Here is a 22,137-nt window from a genome sequence, read left to right as displayed (position 1 = left end):
AAATTCAGTGCTTTGAACCAACGCAGAGATGTCTCAGAAGACAAGCTTGAGACATCCTATCTCCAAGGACTGAACTTTGAAGACTCTGTTAACGTTTAACTCTCAGTAATGGTCACTTGAGTTGAAACCCACTAGTTAGCAAGAACCAACAATAACCCCAATGCAGTAGCCGAGGCCAGGCCAATTCAACACTAATGATGATCATGCCCGATTATTCCAGGGCCTTTTTTTTCTAGACATAGAATTTCGAGCGAATTTCATGTCATTATTTGTTACTGTAACAGAAAAAGCAGTGTTTTAGGTTGGCGTCCCATTTAAGTGAAAGATCACTGGTTAAGTTGAAAAAAAATTGTAATTAATCTCTAGTCTATTATTCAGTTTTAGGCAGCACTACAATGTCTTCTGACTTTGAATCCAAGCTGGACTCTGAAATCTTTATTTTCCATCAGTGGTATGGAGTTCATGCTGTTTTGCTGATACAGATCTCAAAGAGGATATATTTCTTTTAAGAAGGTGACATAAAGGTTGAGCACCACCTTGTGGAATTCACATTTATTGTTGTTGAGTCAGAACTTACTCATAGTGGACACTCCAGTAGTTTTCCAGAGGTTGTGAGTCGCAAGAGAGGAGATTGTCCATTTTCTCCCTCAGAGCTGTGAGTGGATTTGAACCATCAGAGAGGTGCAGCTCTCAATGGACTGAAGGGGCTCTGATGGGCTAGCATTACTCTTGTTGCAACATCACACATAATCATCTATAGCAGAGGTCAGTCAACCGCTCGCTATCCAGGAGCCAAACTGGGCCCACACTGGTTTTTGTAAAGTTCCATTGGAATGAAGCTGTGTCCATTGATTTCTGTACTGCCTGTGAACTGTCAGAAGAATGGTCAAACCAATCTTCTCAAAAACTTATTGATTCATGGTCACAAATACAAACTACCACAATATTGAAGCTGAAACACTAGAAAATGTCACATTCCCAAGGAAACAACCCAAAATCCTTCCATTGTCTTCTAACCAGCTGGGTCTAGGTATGTTTGTCCACAAAGTAATCTGATTTAGGCAATTTAAATGGTAGCAAATAATCCTACGAGACTTAAAATGTTTTTGCCATTTTAAAAAGAGAATCTTTGTTATGCTAAATGAGTTTCCAATTGTTATAATTTGAAATGAAAATATCTTTTAAAAATGAAAGCAAAATAAAGACCTTTCCAAACAAAAAAAGAAAAAGAACATCACACAGCCTGAATGACAAAGATTTTTTTTTAGAGGAAATACCACAGTAGACAGTAAACTTCACCTCCTGTAGCAGTTTCCTTAAGATATTCCTGCTTGTCAGTTCCTTCCCTTCAACTTTGTTTTATACAAATCTCGTAAGTTTCTTCACAAAGGCTTTGGATATGGAGGGTGGCAGGAGAGCTGGAAAAGGCTGGACTAGAATTTATTCCTGTAGATCAGGGTTTGGTAGAATTCTTCTGGAAGGGCCAGAGAATAAGCACTTGAGGTCTTTGTGAATCATAAGGCACTGTTGCCACTGCTCAGGTCCGTCGTTGTATTAGTCCAGCTCATGGCGACCCAGCATGTGAAAGAATGAAAACCTGGTCATGAAGTTCACAGGGCGAAGAGCTGCCGACTCAAAGGCCAAGCCCTGCTGGCAGGTGGAATCCACCAGCAGCTCTGTGGGAGGAAGAACTGCAACGCTATCTCCTCTTGTGTGATTTGCAGCCTTAGAAATCCAATGGAGGGTTAGTTGGCAGTTGCTTACTGGCATATCTGAGTCCATTGTCGAGCCTATTGTATTGATCCATCTCACTGAGGGGGTCCCTCATTGTCACTGACCCTCTACTCCAACCAGGATGTCCTTTCCTAGCCATTAGGTTGATATGCTGCTATTGTTGTGAAGGGCTAAAGGGTCGACAACAACTCATAGAGAACCCAGGAACAACAGAGCTGAACCTTGCCCTGTTCTGTGACATTCGAATGATCTCTGATATGCTCTACTGGTCCAATAGGCAACATCGTGATGGATGGAGAAAAGATTGACACTGTTAACAACTTCATCTTACTTGGATCCACAATTAACACCCTTGGCACTGGAAGTCAGAAATCAGGAGATGCTTTGTACTGGGAAAGAGCGCAGTTAGGAAATTCTCCAAATTATTGAGGAGTAATGATGTCAGCTTGAGGACTAAGGTGCATCTGAATCAGACCATGGCTTTTCTGATCACTTGCTATGCATCTGAGAGCTGGACAATGAATAAGGATGACAGAAGAAGAACTGATGCCTTTGAGCTGTGGTGTTGGAGAAGAGCACTGAACATCCTATGGACTGCCAAAAGAACAAATATATCTTGGAGAAAGTGCAGGCAGAGCGCTCTTTGGAGGCAAGGGTGATGAGGCCTTATCTCATTTACTTTGGGTATGTTGCTAGGAGAGGCTATTCCCTGGAAAGAACATGATGCTTGGAAAGACAGAGGTGCAGTGAAGGAGAGAAAGACCCTCAACCAGGTGGATTGACACCATGACTGCTGCAATGGACTCTAATGTGTCAGGAAGTGTAAGAATGGCACAGGGTAGGACAAGGGTTAGATCTGTTGTTTGCAGGGTCATTATGGGTTGCACTTGACTTGAGGGCACCTAACAACAACAACAAAAACAACAACAACAACACTCATCTATAAGTCAGGGGCTATCTTTCCAATTTTAAACACTAATGTATGAAACAAAGGAAATGAGGAGAGAAAGGAGAGATGAGTGAAGGCTGGAAGAATGGCAATGACGACAAGCATGAGGGGTTTGGGCATCTGGATAGTCAGAGAGGGAGGGATATTTGAAGTGGAGGAAAAGGAACAAGAACAAGAACGGAGAAACATGCCTTTCTTTTCCTTCAAATGTCATCTGCTGAGCTCAGTCAGCAGTCCCAGAAAAAAAAGCAGAGCAAGCAAAACCCAGCAAACAAATAACAAAGAGCTGGGCAAGCAGACAATAACAATAGGGGAGGATTCTTGCCATTTTCAATAGCTCTATTTCTTTGTGAAATGTCTGCTCTTGGGTTCCATAGGGAAACTTCTGACCTCTGCCATTTCCCATGCTCTTACTCCCGTGTTGAATGAGACCAGTAGAAAGAGTGAAGGATCATGGGAATGGCCCGGGACCAGGCAGCTCTTGGTCCCATCCATTGTGCAATCAAGTGGCCATGAGTTGGAGCTCCCGCAACAGCTACTACCAATGACAAGTGCAAAGGAAATGCCCCTCCAAGTTCTAGTCTTCCAATGTCCGTGAAGCCTTCATATGATGTGGGTGTTTCCCCAGCACCCTTTACCTAACTCGCCTGCACTGTCATAGGTAATTGGAGCACTTGCGGAAGAAAACAACCCAATAACTAGAATTGAAAATAAGTACGCACATCCTGTTTATCTGAAGAGAGTTAAGAATCTGGCTGGGTGCATCGGCATCATCCCCGCTTACAGTTAAAACAGACACGTATCTGGGTCTCGTGGACTCCTGCCACCTTCAGGGCTTAGCAGTGCTCAAGGACGAGGGTTAGTCACGTTATCTCCTCTGTTTCAGCACAGTTCCCACTGTTCTGACTATTAGTGAAGAGATTTTAATTTCTAAACCTTCCCCAGAAATTACCTCACCTTCCTCCATACTCCTGTTTCATTTTTGTGTGTGGCTGTAGATTGAAATCTACAAAGGATGTCTAAGATGAAATAGAAAAAGTGGGCGTATATATGAGATGGAAACGTGTAAGGAGGGGGTGATATGCATCTTGCACCCTGTAATGTTGTTATTAGGCACCACTGTGTACTGATTCATAGAGAACAACAGAAGGAAGGTGTTCTGATCCTGGGCCATCCTCTCAATTGGGCTTAAACCTACTGGTGCAACCACTGGGCCAATACAGCTCATAGAGAGTAATCAACTCAAGTCAGAGTTAACTCATAGCTGACCCTCCAGAGGGTCTTCAGAATATGCAAAATCAGGAAGAAATTACCCGAAGAAATAAATAAATTCAGTATCTTCACAAATTTCAGGAAGCATGTCATAAAAGAAACTAATCTGAAGGCAAAAGCACCTTATTGCATGATCTAGTAATCCATATTTTATATTAGACTGAAATGGAAAATATTCTTTTTTCCTTTCCAATTAGAATGTTAATAACAGAGTTGACAGCAAGCTGAGAGATTTCCTTTAAATGAACTTCATAAGGCTTAATAATGCTATACGTCAAGACTTTTAAACCTGTATCTCTGCCAAGCAGTTCATAGTTCAAATCCAACCTGCAGCACGAGGAAAGAAAGATATGGTGACCTGATTCCAGAAAGGTCACAGGTAAGAAAATGCTATGGGGCAGGTCTATTTTGGAAGAGTTGGGCCACCACGGGTCACAGTACCTCAATGACAATGAATTCACCACCAGGCTCTCTGTACATTAAACAAAGCTCACACTTCCTGCCCCTCAGTCAGAACAGACTCACAGCTGACCCTCCTTGTGAGACTATATATCCTGCATTCTTCCTTGGAGTCATTGGTGGATTTGAACCACCAAGGAGAGGCCACCTTTGGGTTAGCAGTACAGCTTCTACACACTGTGCTACCAGAGCTAAGCACTCTATGTAGAGATTTAGCAAGGAAAAGCTTACATAGCTATGTTAAAGTATTAAAAAACCAAACCAAACAAACCCAACAAAACACCAAAACCCAGTCCCAAACTCCCAACTCCCAGCCATTCCAGTTGGAACAGACTCATAGCTGATCTGCTATTGGACTTCGAGGCTGTAAATCACACGGGAGATTGATCATCTTTCTCCCTTGGAGCCTAGTAGATTCAAAGTGCCAGAGATGTATGGTCATCGGGTTCACAGCACAACTCTGTATGTACTAAATGGACTAATTCAAAACAATCTAAGATTAAAAATGTAAACAAGCTCAAAAAATTTCCTCCTACACTATGAGACCCTCTGGCTCCCTCTCCTCCCCAACCTCTAGGTGGGCACACCACTTGGGAGGTCTTTGTGCTAGATGGCAATATTTACTCTTCCACCACATAAACATGTGAGTCTCCTGGTTCCTCAGCAGAAGTTAAGTGTTTAGGTGAAAAGGTAGTGACTCAGAACAGACCCTAAAACATGCTACAAGGTAAGTGCTCAGGTAGTAGCTGGGTGATGAATGAGAGCTGTTTCTTCCTATGACTTTACGGATTTGTAAGTTAATTGATAGGAAAAAGCATGGGCCATCCACTTCCAAAATAATAGGCCTCGGAAACCCTATAGATTAGTAGATACAGCACCTGAGGCTGAGCCCTTAAATTTGGACACTGACTGGGGCAATGGAGTTAGGTGTGTCAGAGTCAGTGAGACTGGCTCAGGATAGAGTAGATTTCAGAGCTATGAATTGCAAGTGACTCAATGGCACATAACAACAATAAGAAGTTAGTTGAAACAGGTTCAGATAGTTCTTATTTTGCTTTGGTGGCACAGTGCCTTAGGTGTTTGGTTGTGCACCAAAAAGGTTAGAGGTTTGAATCTACCAGTCACTCTGGGAAAGGATGGGCAGTCTCCTCCTCAGAGATTTACAGCCTTGCAAACCAATGGAAGGTCACCATGAGTCAGGACTTGGTTTGATTTAAACGCTGCATGTACAAAAAGTGAAGGTGACTGTGATGAAGAATTTATTGTGAATAGGGGCTGGCTCAATCATTTCAAAGGGTGAACACGTTTACTTAATATTAAAGTAGGACTTCATAACAGCATTACCCTGCTCAAAGGTGGTGGCTGCCCAAGTCACTTCAGTCCTGCCAATAGTTCTCTTTACATATCAAATTCCCAAAAGGGCTCTCTAGGCTTCTTCTGAATTTCCCATTCTAGGGCTTTGATCCTGTAATTGTTTCAGTTCAGGGTACTGAATCACTTAAAGGATAAAAACTCAGGTTTGCTGCTGTTTCATTTCACCAGCCATGACAGAAGTGGGCAGAAGGGCCAGTAGTAAGGGGCCAGTAGTTGTCTCTGGTGGCCTACTGGCCAGAAGTTGCACTGCAATCCTGAAGGCACACAGTTCAAATCCCCAGGATAAGGATGGGCACTCTCCTCTCTTGTGATCAACTGCCTTGAAAACTCACAGGAGGGTCAGCTGTGGGTCGGTTCCAACTCAACAGTACACAACAGTTATCAATAGGCTGCTCTGGTGACCTTGGTGAGAAGCTGCACTGCAATCCCAAAGGCACACAGTTTAAACCCACCAGCTGCTGCACAGGAGAAGGATGGAAAGTCTCTTTCCATGAGATTCAGCTACAAGTTGGTTCTGACTCAATGGCACACAGTAACAGCAACAGTTGTCAACAGCTGAAAGTGAGGAGGATTTGAAGCACTTGCTTAAATTAAAAACTATGGCTTTCTCCACTAGATACTCTGCTGGAGAAGGAGGGGCAATCTCCTCCTATACCAGTCAGATCTGAATTGACGGTACACACACACTCATATAAAATAAAAAAATAAAAAAGAACAGTGAGTAAAAACTTTATCTTTTAATATAGATTGCATCTTAACATTGAGTAAACAAAAATTCTCGCCACTTAACCAATAGGCCATCTCATGATATATGGAGAAAAGATTGTAACTGTCAATGGCTTCAACTTACTCGGACCACAATCAACATATTCGTACCAGCAATGAAAAGATCAGATGTATCGCACTGGTAAAGTCTGCAGTCAGGGACTTCTCCAAATCACTGAGGAGAAATGATGTCAGTTTGAGGACTAAGGTGCACCTGATTCAGGGTATGGTATTTTCTTTTTTTTTAACTTTGTTATAAATACACATGTTTGGTGAGTGAGGGGCGACAGAAGGCAGAGAAGGCGCTGTACAGAGCTGGTATAGGCTTGGAGGCTGGGCGCCGCCACACAGAGAGACACAGTCCGCCCAGCGGGGCAGCATTCTGGGGTCAATTACTTCCTATGCATCTGAAAGCTGGACAATGACTAAGGATGACAGAAGAATTGATGCCTTTGTGTTGTGCTGTTGAAGAAGAGTACTGAATTCCCCATGATGGCCAAAAGAACAAGCTGATATGCCTTACAGAAAGTGCAGCCAGAGTGCTCCTTGGAGGCAAAGATGACAAAGCTTCATTTCACATACTTTGAGTGTGCTGTTAGGAGAGTCTTCTCTTGGAGAAGGATATCATGCTTGAAAAGGGGGAGGGACAGCAAAGGAGAAGACCCTCAACTGGTGGATTCACACAGTGACTGCAGCACTGGGCTCGTGTGTGTTAGAGATTGTAGGGATGGCACAAGATAGGACACGGTTCAGGTCTGTTGTTCATAGGTTCACTATGAGTTGTACGGCTCCTAACAACAACAATAGTTGTCCCTAAGTCAGAATGCCTGTAACCAAATTTCAGCAGTTTTCTGTGGAGATTCATCCCGGCCAAATCATTATTCTTCATATCCTCCCTTCTGTCTATTTAAGTAATCATGTAATCCTTATAATGAAGCCAAAACAAACAAAAGCCACCTCAGTTTAAAAAAAAATCTCATTTTCTCAGAGCAGCACCAACCACAGCCTTCTCCTCACCTGCCCTGCCAGTTCAACACCTGTCATGTCTTTCCAGGCCACCACTCATCCATGTCCAGTACCCACTGAAGTGTCACCCTGGGAACATCTGAGTGGACACAGACCTCAGAGGGACATGCAGGGCTGAGGAGAGAGGGCGGCTCACAGCTGGGGATGGTAGAGGAAAAATCAGGAAAAGCTGGGACTGTGGGTCAGGGGGTGCTGCTGCTGCTTTGGATTGGGTCCATGGAAAAATAGTCTCTGCTGACAGCAGCTGTCTGTGCACCAGAAACTGACATCCTGGAAGGTGACGGGGACCAAGAAAAGCCTGTGCTGTGAAGGACTGCAGAGGGCTGAGGACGTGGGCCCCCCTTCCAATGAGCTTGCAAGCACGGGGTCTTGCTCCCTGGAATCCTAAAGAAGAGGCGGAGCTCGAGCCTTTAAGCTCCTTCATCCCAAAATCATCCTGAGATCTTCTCTGGGCTCCACTCAGCACCCAGCCACAAAAACCCTTAGCAGCCCTGACACCTTCACATCACAGAGACTGCAGCGTGGCAAACAGAGGGTGTATTCAGATCCTCCTGCTTCTCACAGCAGCTCCCAGCTCTCAAAGGCAGCCTTTTCAGTCTAGGTGAGCTTCAGCGTCAATTGAAGGCTGAAATTATACATCAGCTTGGCTGGGCCATGGTTCTCGTAATGTGGTCGACATTGCTTTGATCGTGTAATGTGATGTAATCACGTTCCATGATGGACTATGAAATGACCAATCAGTTAAAAGGGGTGTGTCTTTGTGTGTGTGTGGCCTGCCTCCACAGTATAAATGAACCTACTGCCAAGCCCTACTCTTACTTGCACTCTAGACCCTACATTTTAAGATCTGTCAGTTCCTACACTCCCATGATCCAGCAGAGGTCTCAAGCCTGCCGCATGACCTACGGTCTGACACTTACCAGTTTCTGCAAATGTGTGAACCTTTTACTCAAAAGAAATACATGAATCTCGCTCTCTTGTACACTGACATGTCTTACTGGTTTTACTCCTTTACAGAATTCAAGTGAGTACTTCTGTGAAAATGGACTCCTAGCCCCACTCCACTCACATGTGGTAAATAACCTGTTCAAGAGCATGGGACTACTGTGCGTGCGTGTGCGTGCCTGCACACACACACAGACACACAGACACACACACACACACACACACACAGACACACACAGTCAACCCTCCATACTTTTGTAATATACTGTGAGCCATTTTCTTAGTGCAATTATTTTTTTCTCTTTTGCTTACCCCTCATAGCTGCCCTGAACAACACTGGGCATTGTCCAGGGGTGTAAGTTCATGATCGGTGGGACTCAAATATCTTTTTATCACAGGCTTCCAGCCTAGAATTAGTAAGTTTGGGCCGGCTAGTCCTCTAGGCTCTCTGTAGCATGGACACTTGGAGTTTTGTTAACCAGAACACCCATTTTCAAGACTTGCTGTTTATTTAGTAACAAATCAAGGCCTGAATTATCTTCCTACCTACGTGTGGTTTCCATGGAGGAATAAATGGTTTAAGTGACCACTAACCTAAGAGTTGAAGGTTCGAACCTATCTAGTGGTAGTCTGTAGGGAACTGCATTGCTAACCCAAAAGTCATGCATCTTTGACAGTTTGAATCAGCAGCTCCAAGGGAGAAAGATAGGCAGTCTTTGCTCGTGAGATTTAGAACTTTGGAAACCCAATGGAAAGCCAGCTATGAGTTGGTTTGATCTCAATGAGTTGTGCATGGTAATTTGGTTGGTTTTTTTTTTTTAATCACAGAAGAAAATATGGTGATCTGATTTCATAAACAGCAGCCAAGAAAATCTTATGAGGTAGTTCGACTCATGGGATCATTCAAGAGTTGGAATTGATATGATAGCAATGGGTTTGATTGGTCACTTCCTAGCTTCTTTTTAAAGAAAATGTTAAAAACGGTAAAGAGGCGATGGGTCTATGCGCTGGCCCGGGGGCTGGGGTCTAGGAGTCTCCCTCCATTCGAGGAGTTGGCTGACTAGCCAGCATCTCGATGCCAGTCTCTGGATGGAAGTCATGTAAAGGAAGTTTTTGGAGTCGTGTTTGTTGTGTTACTCTTCTTCCTCCCCTCAAAAGTGGGTGGCTCTTGAGCCTTAGACTAAGCCTTAGAAATGTGTTAATTTTAGAATGAATAGTCTTTAAAAGACACAGCAATCATTTGTTTATTTGCTGACCAGAACACCTTGGAGTTGCTGTGATGCTGAACACTATTCCATAGTTGTGTCAAATACCATAATGGTTACCCATTGTGTACAATGTTTAGATGAGCTGCCAGATTGATTCATGTTGGGAAGCAGGAGTGGCATCCATTTCCTAAACTCAATGCCTCTGGAAACTATACAAACTCTCTTATATATGTACAGAAATGATGCTTATTATAGAATAGAGTTCAGGTCTTTCGTGCAAAGCTTACTCTGAGTCTTATTTGACTCAACAACACTTGACCCCTGCTAAATGAGACTGTTATATCTGGAGGAACATCTACTTTGCACACCACTCCTTGTCAATGTGCTGTATGAAGTAACCTGGGTTTGCTGTGATGCTGAACCTTGTGCCATGGGGATATCAAATACCATAATGGTTTCCTGTTGTGAACAGTGTTTTGTCGAGCTCCCAGTTGTAAAACAGGTTTGGAAGTAGGAGTGGCATCCACTTCTTAAACCACATGCCTATGGAAACTATGAACTTGGAGAAACAATGATAGCTATGGAAAGACATTAAATCTTCTGTTCATAGAGTTGCTATGAGTCGACCTTGACTCAATGGCAATCAACAACAACAAACTTTATTTGGTATCAACAGGTTTGAACATATTAATTTTTTTAAACTCCATTCATTCATTGTTACATATTTGCCTCCCTGCCCCCCTCTCCCCAGGTCTGCATTTTTCTTTGGGAATAGTCCCCCCTCCTCTGGACCACTTTACTATGCAAATCTTATTCTGAACTCTTATCATGGTAATAATAGCTAATCATGTGTTCCTTTTACACAGTTTTCTCCCTCGTCTGTTTCAATTCCATGTACATTATTTATCCCCTCTTTTCTTAGTTTACCCCCAACCCCCATGTCAGTCCTGTTTTATAACAGCAGCACTATGCAGTCTTTTTGTGACTAAGATATTTCACTCAGCATAATGTCCTCCATGGTCACCCATTTTGTTTAATATTTCATGAGTTCCTTGTTTTTCAATGAAGGATACTACTTCATTGTGTGAATATTCCACAGCTTCTCTATCCATTTGTTTGTTGATGGGCACTTGGGTTGTTTCCAACTCTTTGCTATTGTGAACAAAGCCGTGATAAACATGGGTGTGCATGTATCTGTTGGGGTGGCAGTTATGGTTTCTCTAGGGTATAGTCTCAGTAGGGAATTGCTGGGTCAGATGGTATTTCTATTTCCAACTTTTTGAGAAAGCGCCACACTGCCTTCCAGAGTGGCTGCACCATTTTACACTCCCACCAACAGTGAATTAGGGTTCCAGTCTCTCCACCATCCTACCTTTATTTTTAAAAAAGGTTCTAACCACCACCACCACCACCACCACCACCACCACCACCACCACCACCACCACCACCACCACCACCACCACCACCACCACCACCACCACCACCACCAAAAGTCTACTTACTTATTAATGGGATGCTACAACAAATGTTCTGTTTTATGGGAAAGTACACTGTGCTGTCCCAATGCAAGTAAAAGAATTGATTTTCTTAACCTAGAAACTTTCAAAAAGAAGCTACAGATAGATTTTTCTCATTTGGAAACACAAGCAACAAGTGCTGTCAGGTATGGTGACACTTCCAAGATCGTAGTGTGCTGGGGAAGAGGATGAAGCAGTGAAAGAGGACCCAACCTTTTAGTGGGGGACTGCAGGGAGAATTATGGGATAATTGAGTACATCAGTCATTCACTTGACTGTCTGTTCCTCTGACTACTCACCTACCCCATCCATCCATTCACTCATTCACTCAATCCATCCATCCATTCATCCACCCACCCACCCTCCCAATACATTTATCCATCCATCTATCCTTCCATCCATCCACTCAATCTATTTACCCACCTATCCATCGACCCATCCATTCACTCAGCCATTCATTATCCACATAATGGACAATGGAAAGCCTACCATGAGCACGCAGGAGACTTGAGTCAATAAACCTGACATCCTTATTGCTATTGTCAAGGGTGAGCAAGGATGGCATTAATTGAACCACCACAACTATAAATACACACACACACACACATCCCAAATCTGCATTCAGATTCTAACAGATGGTGAACTCATGCTTTCCCAGGAGAACCATGCCCCACTCAAGTTTTCAACAGATGACTTTTTAGAAGTACATCACTGGACCTTTCTTCCAAGGTGCCTCCTTGGACTTGGGTGGACTTGAAAATCTAAATTTTCAGTTTGCAGTAGTGCTGATTAATCACTTGAATGACCCAGCAAATGAAAATACTGGGTGCATGAGATGCTGTGGCCCAAGTGTGAAGGATGTGTATATCTGGGAAGACTTCCTGGAAGAAAGGAGTGATGAGGTCTGCTAGGAAGCAAGTGGAAGCATGGTGAGTAGGGAAGGTGTTCCTAACACAGAAGCCAGAGTGCTGTGGTGAGCTAGCCCGATGCTCAGAGGGCCACTGAGGCCAGATGGCTTCGCAGCACACCCACCACTGTCCACACAGCAGCTCGAGTTAACAGCTTCCCTCAGGGCTTAGCAAAAGTGTGTGTGTGTGAACTCTATAAAGTTCTGGTTTCAAAACAGACTTTGGACTGAGAAACTTGTATATTCACACAATGGAATCTATGCAGCACTAAGGAATAACCATTTTATAAAGGACTATGTAACTTGGGAGAGTCTCGAGAGCATACGCTGAGTGAATCTCAGTCACATAATGATAAATACTGCATAAGGCCACGAGTGTGAAAGCAGAGGATAGCTGGGCAAGGTGTGTAGAAATGTTCAAAAAGGCAAGAGGGGCAGGACAAAGGAGCGGGGAGTCACTGGGGCAGCAGAGGCTGGGGGGTGGAGGGGCAGTAAAAGAACAGGAGAATGTCAATGGGGACTTGAAACTATGGGGTGGTAATAGGCATAGAGTAATGATAATTAATGATATACAATATAATGTATAAGAATGATTGTATAAAACAATAAAGCCCATGTATGAAGCACAATATGTATGAGTGATTATACACAAACCAATAAAAAACGTAAAAAAAATCCTCTGTAACCTAAAAAAACAACAAAAAAACCTCTGAAATCTAAAAAAGTCAACAACAAAAAAATCCTCTGTAACCTAAAACAGACCCCAACAAAACCTCTGTAATCTAAAAAAGCCAATTAAAAAAATCCCCTGTAACCTAAAAAAAAATAAAATAAAAAAAAAATCTCTGTAACTTAAAAAAACAACACACCACCACCAACCAACAACAACCCTGGGCTTTTTCCATTTTCAAAACAATCAGACTATTATGCCTGGATACATATTTTTCTTTGCACACAGCTCTACATTCAATTGACCAGAAAAGCCTACCTCAGGCCTCAAACAAGAGACAATTTCCAATCCATGGCAGCTTGGACCATCCAGAATGATTGTTTCAGGTCTGTTTTAACAACACAAGATGCTGCCACAGCAGGCGGTCCCATCTGGAAGGCTTGGTGCCACAGCCTTCAGTAACCCCCAGTAAACGCCTCTTTTGCACATACGGATCAACAACGTTCTCCAAGGATACTCATTTTTTCTCCTGTAAAATCTTATTACTTCCCTCCCCACATCAGACTGTGGTTGGAGTTCTCACAGCAACAAACAAACAACTGTGATCTTAGACTTACAAAATCGTAAGGCCCAGCTTTGCGCTCCTTTCTTTGTGAAGAGACGAGGCCCTTGAACTGTTCCTTCTCTGACTTCAGTCAGAAGTTTTCCAAGATTGTCCCAGAGTGGAGATTTCAGAAAGCCTTAGCACCGACTCCCTCCCAGGGCAAAGGAAGTCAGATACAGCCTTCTGATTGATGAGCTAAACAAACTCTTCCTAAGCAAGCTGCAACAATTGTAGACTTGGCAAAGACATCCAGTACTTCCTTCACCTTTCTGGTGTCTTTGTTCAAAATACACAAAAGGAAGAAGGGCTCTGTCATTGAAAAGGTATCATCACTTCATGTCAAGAGTTTCACTGAGACTCTTCATCCTGCCTGAGTCTGGTGCCACAGTGGGTAAGGCTGCTCACTCAGGAGGAAGATGGGCAATAAAACCCTGCTGGAGGGTCAGCTGTGAGTGGGTTCTGAATTGATGGCACGAGCTGAGTTTCTTTCTTTGAGCAGCAAAGCATGGCCTTTTCATTTGTTCCTTTTGAAAAATCTCCAAAAAATTTCTCAGATGGTTTATAGTTGTTTACACACGAGGGAACCTCCAAATCCAGCCTGTTGCTGTGAAGGTGATTCCAAGCCAGGGCGCCCCCAGGTGTGACAGGCAGGTCAACACCACAGGACTTTCTCGGCTATATTCTCTGTGTATTCACCAGGCCTTTCTTCTGTGGTGCCACTGAGTGAGTCTAAACCACCAACCTTTAGGTAGTTATTGGTGTTGTGTGCCATTGAATCAGAACCAACCCACAGCAGTTAATCCCATGGGAATAGACTGCCTATCCTGCAGAGCAGCTAGCTGGTGGATTCAAACTTTGAGTCTTTGGGACTGCAGTGCACTTTCTTACCACTAGGCCACCAGAGCTCTGTTAGGTTTATTGTTGTTGTGTGCTGTCAAGTTGGAACCCACCCATACCTGATCCTCTCATGGGTTTTCAGAGGCAGTTAAATCACATGGCAGGAGAGCACCCATCCCTCTTCTGCAGAGCAGCAGGTGGATTCGAACTGCTTACCTTCAGGTTTGCAGCATAGTTTCTAACACTAGTCCACCACAGCTCCCTTAGGTTAATAGGTGGGTGCAAACTATTTGCAGCAATTGGGGATATTATACTTGTGAAATGAAGCCTGCTTTCTTTGGATAGCCAGTAGCACCACAAAGAACACTCATCTCATTGCTTTGCAAAGGGATTCTCAAAGTGTCGTCTGAGTTAGACCACCTGGAGGGCTTCAGACACAGATTGCTGGGGGCCAGCAAAGAAAAAGCAGTGGTCACTCACAGCAAGCACTGTCCTTTCCACATATGGATCAACAGCACACTCCAAGAATACTTTTAATATGTTAGAGTTGTCGGGAGCACATACTGAGAGAGAATGCCCAGGTTATACAGGTAACTTCATTAAGGTTTAAATCCCACCTTGAGCTGGGGCTTAAATTTCAAGGTGATTGGGAGCCAGTGACTTAATTTAAACTTTATTTTAAATGACATCTCGATTCTCATCTAAGATATTACTGTTAGCTAAGTGCAACTGGCATAACGCTACCCACAAAGATGATGTCCTACATCCTACTTTGGTGAGCGGCGACGGGGATCTTTAGAACTGGCGAGCAGCCACAAAATGTGCAACTAAAGGTCTTTGCCCTATCTGGAGCAAAGAGTAAAGAAAACCAGAGGCCCAACGAAACAGTCTAAAGAGCTGGACCCTGTGAACCTTAGTGCCCCGCCCCCCATTCTGAGACCAGAGGGACTAGATGGTGCCCAGCAAGCACTGCCTACTCTGACAGGCATCACAATAGCAGGTCCTGCATGAAGGGGGAGAAAATAGAAATACAGAGACAAAGTACAAATCATAAAAATAAAAGGACCAGCCTTACTGGTCTGATAGAGACTAGTGGCACCTCATGACTATGGTCTTCAGGCACTCTTCAAACCAGAAGTAAACTTACCCCATGTCTTAATGTATCAGCTTTCAGCCAAACGATAAGCCTATAAGGTGGACAAGGACACAAGGGAGGCACTCCCTCCTTAGAAGAATCAACTGCATATGGCCCAAAGAGCAGCATTTGTGCATAGATAACACCCAGAAAGGAGGAAAGGGTAGAAGGACTGATAGAATTGAGAACCACAGGGAAGGAACAGGAAGAGTGCTGTTACAGAATGGGGATTGTAATCTCTGTCACAGAAGACAATGTGTATGAACCATTGAGGGGGGAAACAAACTTATTCTATGAACTAGCACTCAAATCACAATAAACAGAAAACAAAATACAACAATACTATACTTACACAATAGAAGATGGACTGGAGAAGAGACTCGAGGAAGAAGGGCCACATCCAATACGGGAAAAGGGCTAAGCATAGAAATTTCCAAGGCTGAGCTAGTCTTTAATCCCTGACAGGCAGACGGTGGAGCCGATGGCGAGAGAGCCCCATCACCAAAGGCGGACCCACAGAGATGGACGGAAATTGTGAAACGCCTGGAATTTCACCATCCTTCCACTCCTCAAACTTGATGTGCACCATACGGTTTTATTCTAAGCTCGGACAGAACTTACTGAAAAGTCTTGTCACTGTTGTTATAGCCGCAAACAAAACACGATTAAGGGCACTCACAGCAGCTCCCCAGTGTTCACAGCAAATTCACCCCCTTCACACCTCAACTGATAGGTGCAGAGAGGGTCAGTGGCAGAGGGAGGTGGGCTGGCAGGTTTAATGACTGCTGCCTAGAAAAGAAAAGGCTTCCCAGGCTTACCTGATTAAAAGGCAATGGCAAATTTCTTTAATTTGTTCATCCCTTTCTAAGAGTTAGAAAGCAGAGCGTTCTAGGCTGGGAATGGTCCACTTTCTTTTCTTTCACTGTCTCAGCAGAGCAGCTATTTCATCAGTCCTGGCAGCGGAGCGCCTGGGTGGACTGCAGACTCTAGACGGCATCTTATACCGGCTGCTCCCCCCAAGATCCTGAACCAGACCAGGCCCAGTTCTCTTGGGCCCTCACCTTCTAGGTGCAATGATAGCCCCAGCCCCTATCCTACTATCTCAAGGCTTCTCCTCCAATCTGGGCACCAGGACTTCAGGAAATGTAAATCCAGGGGGGCAGGGGCACACTTACTGTTCCCTGGATGTGCGATGAGCTGGCCCCTACGTCCTCCTCTCCATCTGGCTCCTGGTCGTCATTGTCCGTCCAAGAGGACACGTCCTCCACTGAGCTGGTCAGGTCAGGCAAACTCTTGGATGTTAACCTGAGGAGGTCCTCTGCAGAGTTCTCCTGTGGGGACACAGGGAAAAATCCATGGATTACCCCAGCACACATGCAGTTATTGGCTGAGAAAAAACTCAAGGTCGAGGTTGAACAAGCTGTGGGGGGCCACGTGTGCCCTATCCACAGACCCTATGAAAATATGTGTGCTTTGTTTCCAGGCTTGTCTTAGATGCCTGGGCTATGGACTTGACTTAAATACAAACCATCCTCTCCTTTGAAGAAGTCGTCTTTCTTAGGTCAGCATTTCTATGGCCAACCTCAGGCCTCTGGACTTCAGTTCTTCATTGCCCTCCTCATTACTTTCAGTTAGATCTGGTGGCCTAGTGGTAAAGAGTTGCACTGTCAACTCAAGGGCACTCGGTTCAAATCCACCAGTTGCTCCTCTGAAAAAAAGATGGGCAAGCTCTGCCTGTGTGGCTTAAAACCTCTGAAAACCTCCTTGAGTATTGGCTATGAGTCGGGTTTGGCTCAATGGCACACACAACAACAATACTTTTAGGACACAATGCACACATCCTTAATAGGAGAGGACAGCTCATTTTCATCCTGGTGGGTCGGTACTTTGGCCATGTGACCTCTCTTCAGCTCTTCATCCATCTCTCTTTCCATTCATCTCTGTCTCTCTCAAACACACACACTTCTGCTGCCTGTGTCCTATGGCCTTGTCCACTAACAGTGCCCTCAGCTTCATCCAGTTACTGTTGAATCCACTAGATCATAAGCAGAATAGTAATAGTAACACACAAAAAGAGGAGGTTCTCACTTAATTGCTGAGTATACTGTGGAGCTGACTCAGAGCTGACCCTCTGGTGGTTTTCACACGGGAAGGGATTTCCCATCTTGCATCTGAGGAGCCACTGATGGATTCAAACCACCTGAGAGGCGTGGCCTTTGGATTAGCAGCACAGCTCCTTAGGGACCATGCCATGAGCACTGCCTCATAAATAGACAAGTTTTGTTGTCGTTGCTAAAAAGTGCAATTAAAGATGAGGGTCACACTCAACTACTGAGTAAACTGTGCAATAGCCATGGTCTAGGACAATCCATGGCCATTCAAAATGTTACTGCAGGAATGTGTGTCCTGCTGTGAAAAATTCTCAGAACACATTGCCGAAGCATCTGAAAAACAATATGAAAAAAAAAAAAAAAGATTGGTACAGGAGCTCTGGTGGCCTAGTGGCAAGAAGCTATACTGCAGTCCTGAAGGTGCACAGTTGGAATGCACCAGATGCTCTGCTGGAGAAGGAGGGACCAACTCCTCCTGTACCAGTGGATTTGATGGTATACAACAATGAAAACAAAAGAGGGGTACTGCTTCTAAAAAAAAAAGATTGGTACAAATTTTATGAGTGTATTGTTTCTCAGTGCTGTGTAGTATTCCATTGCATAAATATACCATCTCCTTTTTTTTTAGTCTTCAAGCTTTTATTTTTTAAATTTTATTTTATACTGGTTTACAATAACTTGTAAAATATTACATAACATGGGGGACACGAATGACATAATTATGAGTAAAATATCTTAGTCACAAAAGGACAAATACTCTATGTCACCACAGTTATAAAGCAGGTTTGACATGAGCGGCTGGGAGAAGAATAGGATACAAGTGGATACATAACGACCACTGCATTGGAACAGATGAAGGAGAGGACTTTCTAATGGGAATATATGATTAAGCATTATATGTATGACAAGAGCCCAAAATAAGAGGTACATTACTGCAAAGAGGACTGGGGGTGAGGGTGGGGAGGTAGGTAATTGTGCAACAATGAATAAAAATCTTAAAGAAAGTGAACAAGGGGAGGGGAAAGGGAGGGAGAAAGGACAACAATGAATCAGTGAAACTCTAACTTCTCTGTAAACATTCATTAAAATCGGAATTAAACTTTTATTTAAAAAAACTCAAGAAAAAAATTGGTACAAACCAGATGTAATAACTATGACAATTATAAACACAGTCGTCTGAGTGCTCACCATGACCAATACCTCAATGTCCTTTATGTCTCTTTTAAGTTCCCCTAGGAATGGGAATCTCAGAACACTCAATTGTGCTTATGTGAAACCTATACCTACACTAAGAAGCTGCTGTCCGAGTAGAGCAAGAGAGCACTGCATGGTGCAAAATCAAGAAAGGAGGAGTGCATCAGGGATGTATCCTTTCTACCTTTTCAATCTATATGCTGAACAGACCATTCAGACGGCTGGGCTTTATGAGGAGGAATGTGGCATCAGGATTGGAGGAAGACTCACCAACAACCTGTGTTATGCAGATGATACAACCTTGCTCACTGAAATGAAGAACATGATTCTGCCTGCTGCAGAGTAGCATGGACCACAGCCTTCAATATGGATTGCATCTCAACATCAAGAAAACAAAATTCCTCATCACTCGACCAGCGGGCAGCATTGTGATAGATGGAGAAAAGATTGAAGTTGCTAATGATTTCATCTTGCTTAGATACACAATCAATCCCTGTGGCACTTGTTGTTGTTGTTATGTGCTGTCGAGTCGTTTGCGACTCATAGCGACCCTATGTACTACGGCCCTAAACCCTGCTCTATCCTGTGCCAATCGCATTGCCTCTGACACACCCATCCCGATTACCCCAGTCACTAAATCAATTCATCTAATAGAGGGTCTTCCCCTATTGCGCTGTCCCTCCACCCTCCCAAGCATGATGTCCCTCTCCAAGGACCTGTCTCTCCTTGCAACACACTCTTCTCCTGTGGCACTAGCAATCAGGAAATCAAAACATACATGCGTTACACTGGGACAATCTGCTGTTAATGACCTCTCCAGGGTCTAAACAGCAGTGATGTCAGGCTAAAGACTTGGGTGTGCCTGATCCAAGCCACGGTCTTCTTAATTGCTTGTTACGCATCTAAGAGGTAGATAATGACTAAGGATGACAGAAGAAGAATCGATGCCTTTGTACATACCATAGACTGCCAAGGGAACAAACAGGTGGAACCAGGTTGCCCCTTGGAGACAAGGATTTTGAAACCTTGTCTCACATAGTTTGGGTATTTGGCAGGATGGACTAGTCCTTGGAGAAGGACAACATTCATGGAAGGGTAGAGGCCAGGACAAGGGAGAAAGGCCCTGGATGAGACAGACTGACACAGAAACTGTGGCAATGGGATAAGGTGGAGAAAGTGAGGTTGGCTCAGGACAGGATATGGTTTAGAGCTGTTGTTCACCAGGATGCCATGACTCACAGTAGACTCGAAAGCACGGAACAACAACAACAATATCCCCATGGGTGAGCTTGATGATACAGTCTGTAGGGAGTTGTACTGCTAATTCAAAGGAAATGAATTTTCAGGATTTTCATTGATTGGAATCAATCAGTGGCTTTATGAGAGAAAGATGGACAATCTCCCTTTGTGGAATTTACAGCCCAGAAACTTTCTGGAGAGTTGGTTATGAGTCAGTTTCAACTTGATGACAATGAGAGAACACATCCTCACAAAGTAGCTATCGAACCTCATTAGACATACGAGGAAACTGAGATTTAGAGAGATGCAATAACTTTGTTAAGGTGCATTAGTTAAGTGCTGAGCTGTTAACCATAAGGCTGATGGTTCAAACCCATCAACAGCTTCACAGGAGAAAGAGATTTGCTTTTGTAATGATTGTTGTTGTTAGGTGCTGTCAAGTCGAGTATGACTCACCTGAACCCTGTCCTATCCTGTGCCATCCTGATCATCTCTGACACACTAGAACTCACTGCTGAAGTCATCATGTCAATGTACCTTGTTGGGAGTCTTCCTCTCTTTCATTGACCCTATCTTTCTAAGTATGACATCCCTTTTCAAGGAATAGCCTCACCTAGCTACATGTCCAAAGTATGAAAGACTAAGCTTCACCATTTTGTTTCCAAAGAGCACTCAGGCTGCATTTTTCCCAAGACATATTTGTTTTTTTGTCAGTCCATGGACTATTCAGCATTCTTCTCCAACACCATAACTCAAATGCATCAATTCTTCTGTCATCCTCATTCATTGTCTAGCTCTTTGATTCAAAGCACGTGATTGAGCAGACCATGGCCTGAATCGCGCACACCTTAATCTTAAAACTTACATCATTGCTCCTCAGTATTCTAGAGATGTCTCTGACAGTGAACTTTCCTCAAATAGTATGTGTCTTGATTTCCTGACTTCTGGCAACCAAAGGTGTTGCCTTGGAAATCAGATAGGGCAGTTCTGCTCTGTCCTCTAAGGTTGGAATTGATTTGACAGTGAATTAGTGACTTTGTCAAAGATTTATTGTGGAAGGTTCTCACGTCCAGAGGGATGACTGTTGGGATGCACTTTGTCTCCTTGGCCTTGACTCTACTTAAAAGAAAAAGGAATGTTCCTGTGGGGTTTGGGCCTGCCTGAAGGGCACATCAATTCAGGAATAAATAGCACCACTACTGGGCTTTATCCCATTCTTTGCATTTTGGGGGTGTGCAGTATGGAGAGAGGTTTCTACATCAAACACAATAAAAAGATAGTACTTTTAAATAAAAAGTCAAATGGAAAAAAGGGAGGAAGAGCAATATGTGTTGTTGAGCATGCATTTTCAGGGATCTCAAAACTAACATGGATATTCTGAGTTCACTCATTCAACAAAAGCTTACTAAGCTCCTAGTTTAAGCAAGCAACTTACCTGTATGGGAACATGAGACATCACTGTAAGAAAACAGCCACCCTGCTTCTAAAGTGGCTGTGTGCCATTCAGAGGACTCTGACTCAGGGCGGCCTTCAGGAGCTCTCGTGGTACAGTCAGGAGTGAGCTGTGCTGTCAACCAAGAGGCCAAGTGTTTGCTGATGACTGAACTCACCAGCTCCATGGGCCAAAAGATAGGCAGGCTTCTCCCATTGTGATTTCTACCCAATAGAGGGTCACTGAGAGACGGAACTGGCTGGACTGGCAATGAGCTAGTGATTATGGGAGTGAGAGTGACCTTAGAGGACAGAAGTTAGAGTAGAATTGTCCCATAGAGTTTTCAAGACTGCAACTTATCTGTCATTTTGTCATACTGTGGTGGCCTTGTGTGTTGCTGTGACATCTGAAGAAGCTATGCCACTACTTTCTTTTGGTTTTTTTTTTCCTTTTCAGTCTGTGGGATCATCTTCTCTCACACCACAACTCAAAAGTATTAATTCTTCTGTCATCCTTATGCATTGTCCAGCTCTCAGATGAACTGCAAGTGATTAAAAAGAATCACTTAATCCAGCACACCTTAGTCTTCAAACTGACATCACTGCTCATCAGTAAATTTGGAATAGTCTCTGACAATATACTTTCCCAATGCCGTATGTTTCCTGATCACTTGATGGTTGTTACCAAGGGTGCTGATTATAGAACCAGGAAGATGAAATTGTTGACAGTTTCAAACTCTTCTCCATCTATCGTGATGTT

At 43.7% G+C, this 22,137-nt stretch overlaps 1 protein-coding gene across 1 annotated transcript in view; it reads right to left on the bottom strand.

Moving 5' to 3' along the window:
• Positions 1-22,137, bottom strand: part of PDZD2 (PDZ domain containing 2) — a 374,099-nt gene that overhangs the window by 100,908 nt on the left and 251,054 nt on the right. Inside the window, exon 5 of the mRNA XM_006896805.1 lies at positions 16,578-16,733. Within this exon, the coding sequence (XP_006896867.1) occupies positions 16,578-16,733 (156 nt within the window). The remainder of the gene's footprint in view (positions 1-16,577; positions 16,734-22,137) is intronic.

The sequence above is a fragment of the Elephantulus edwardii genome, unplaced genomic scaffold (genome assembly GCF_000299155.1).
Source record: "Elephantulus edwardii isolate Elephantulus edwardi_28Jun2011 unplaced genomic scaffold, EleEdw1.0 scaffold00191, whole genome shotgun sequence".
Classification (NCBI taxonomy): Eukaryota; Metazoa; Chordata; class Mammalia; order Macroscelidea; family Macroscelididae; genus Elephantulus; species Elephantulus edwardii.
This window is presented reverse-complemented; position numbering and strand designations above follow the sequence as displayed.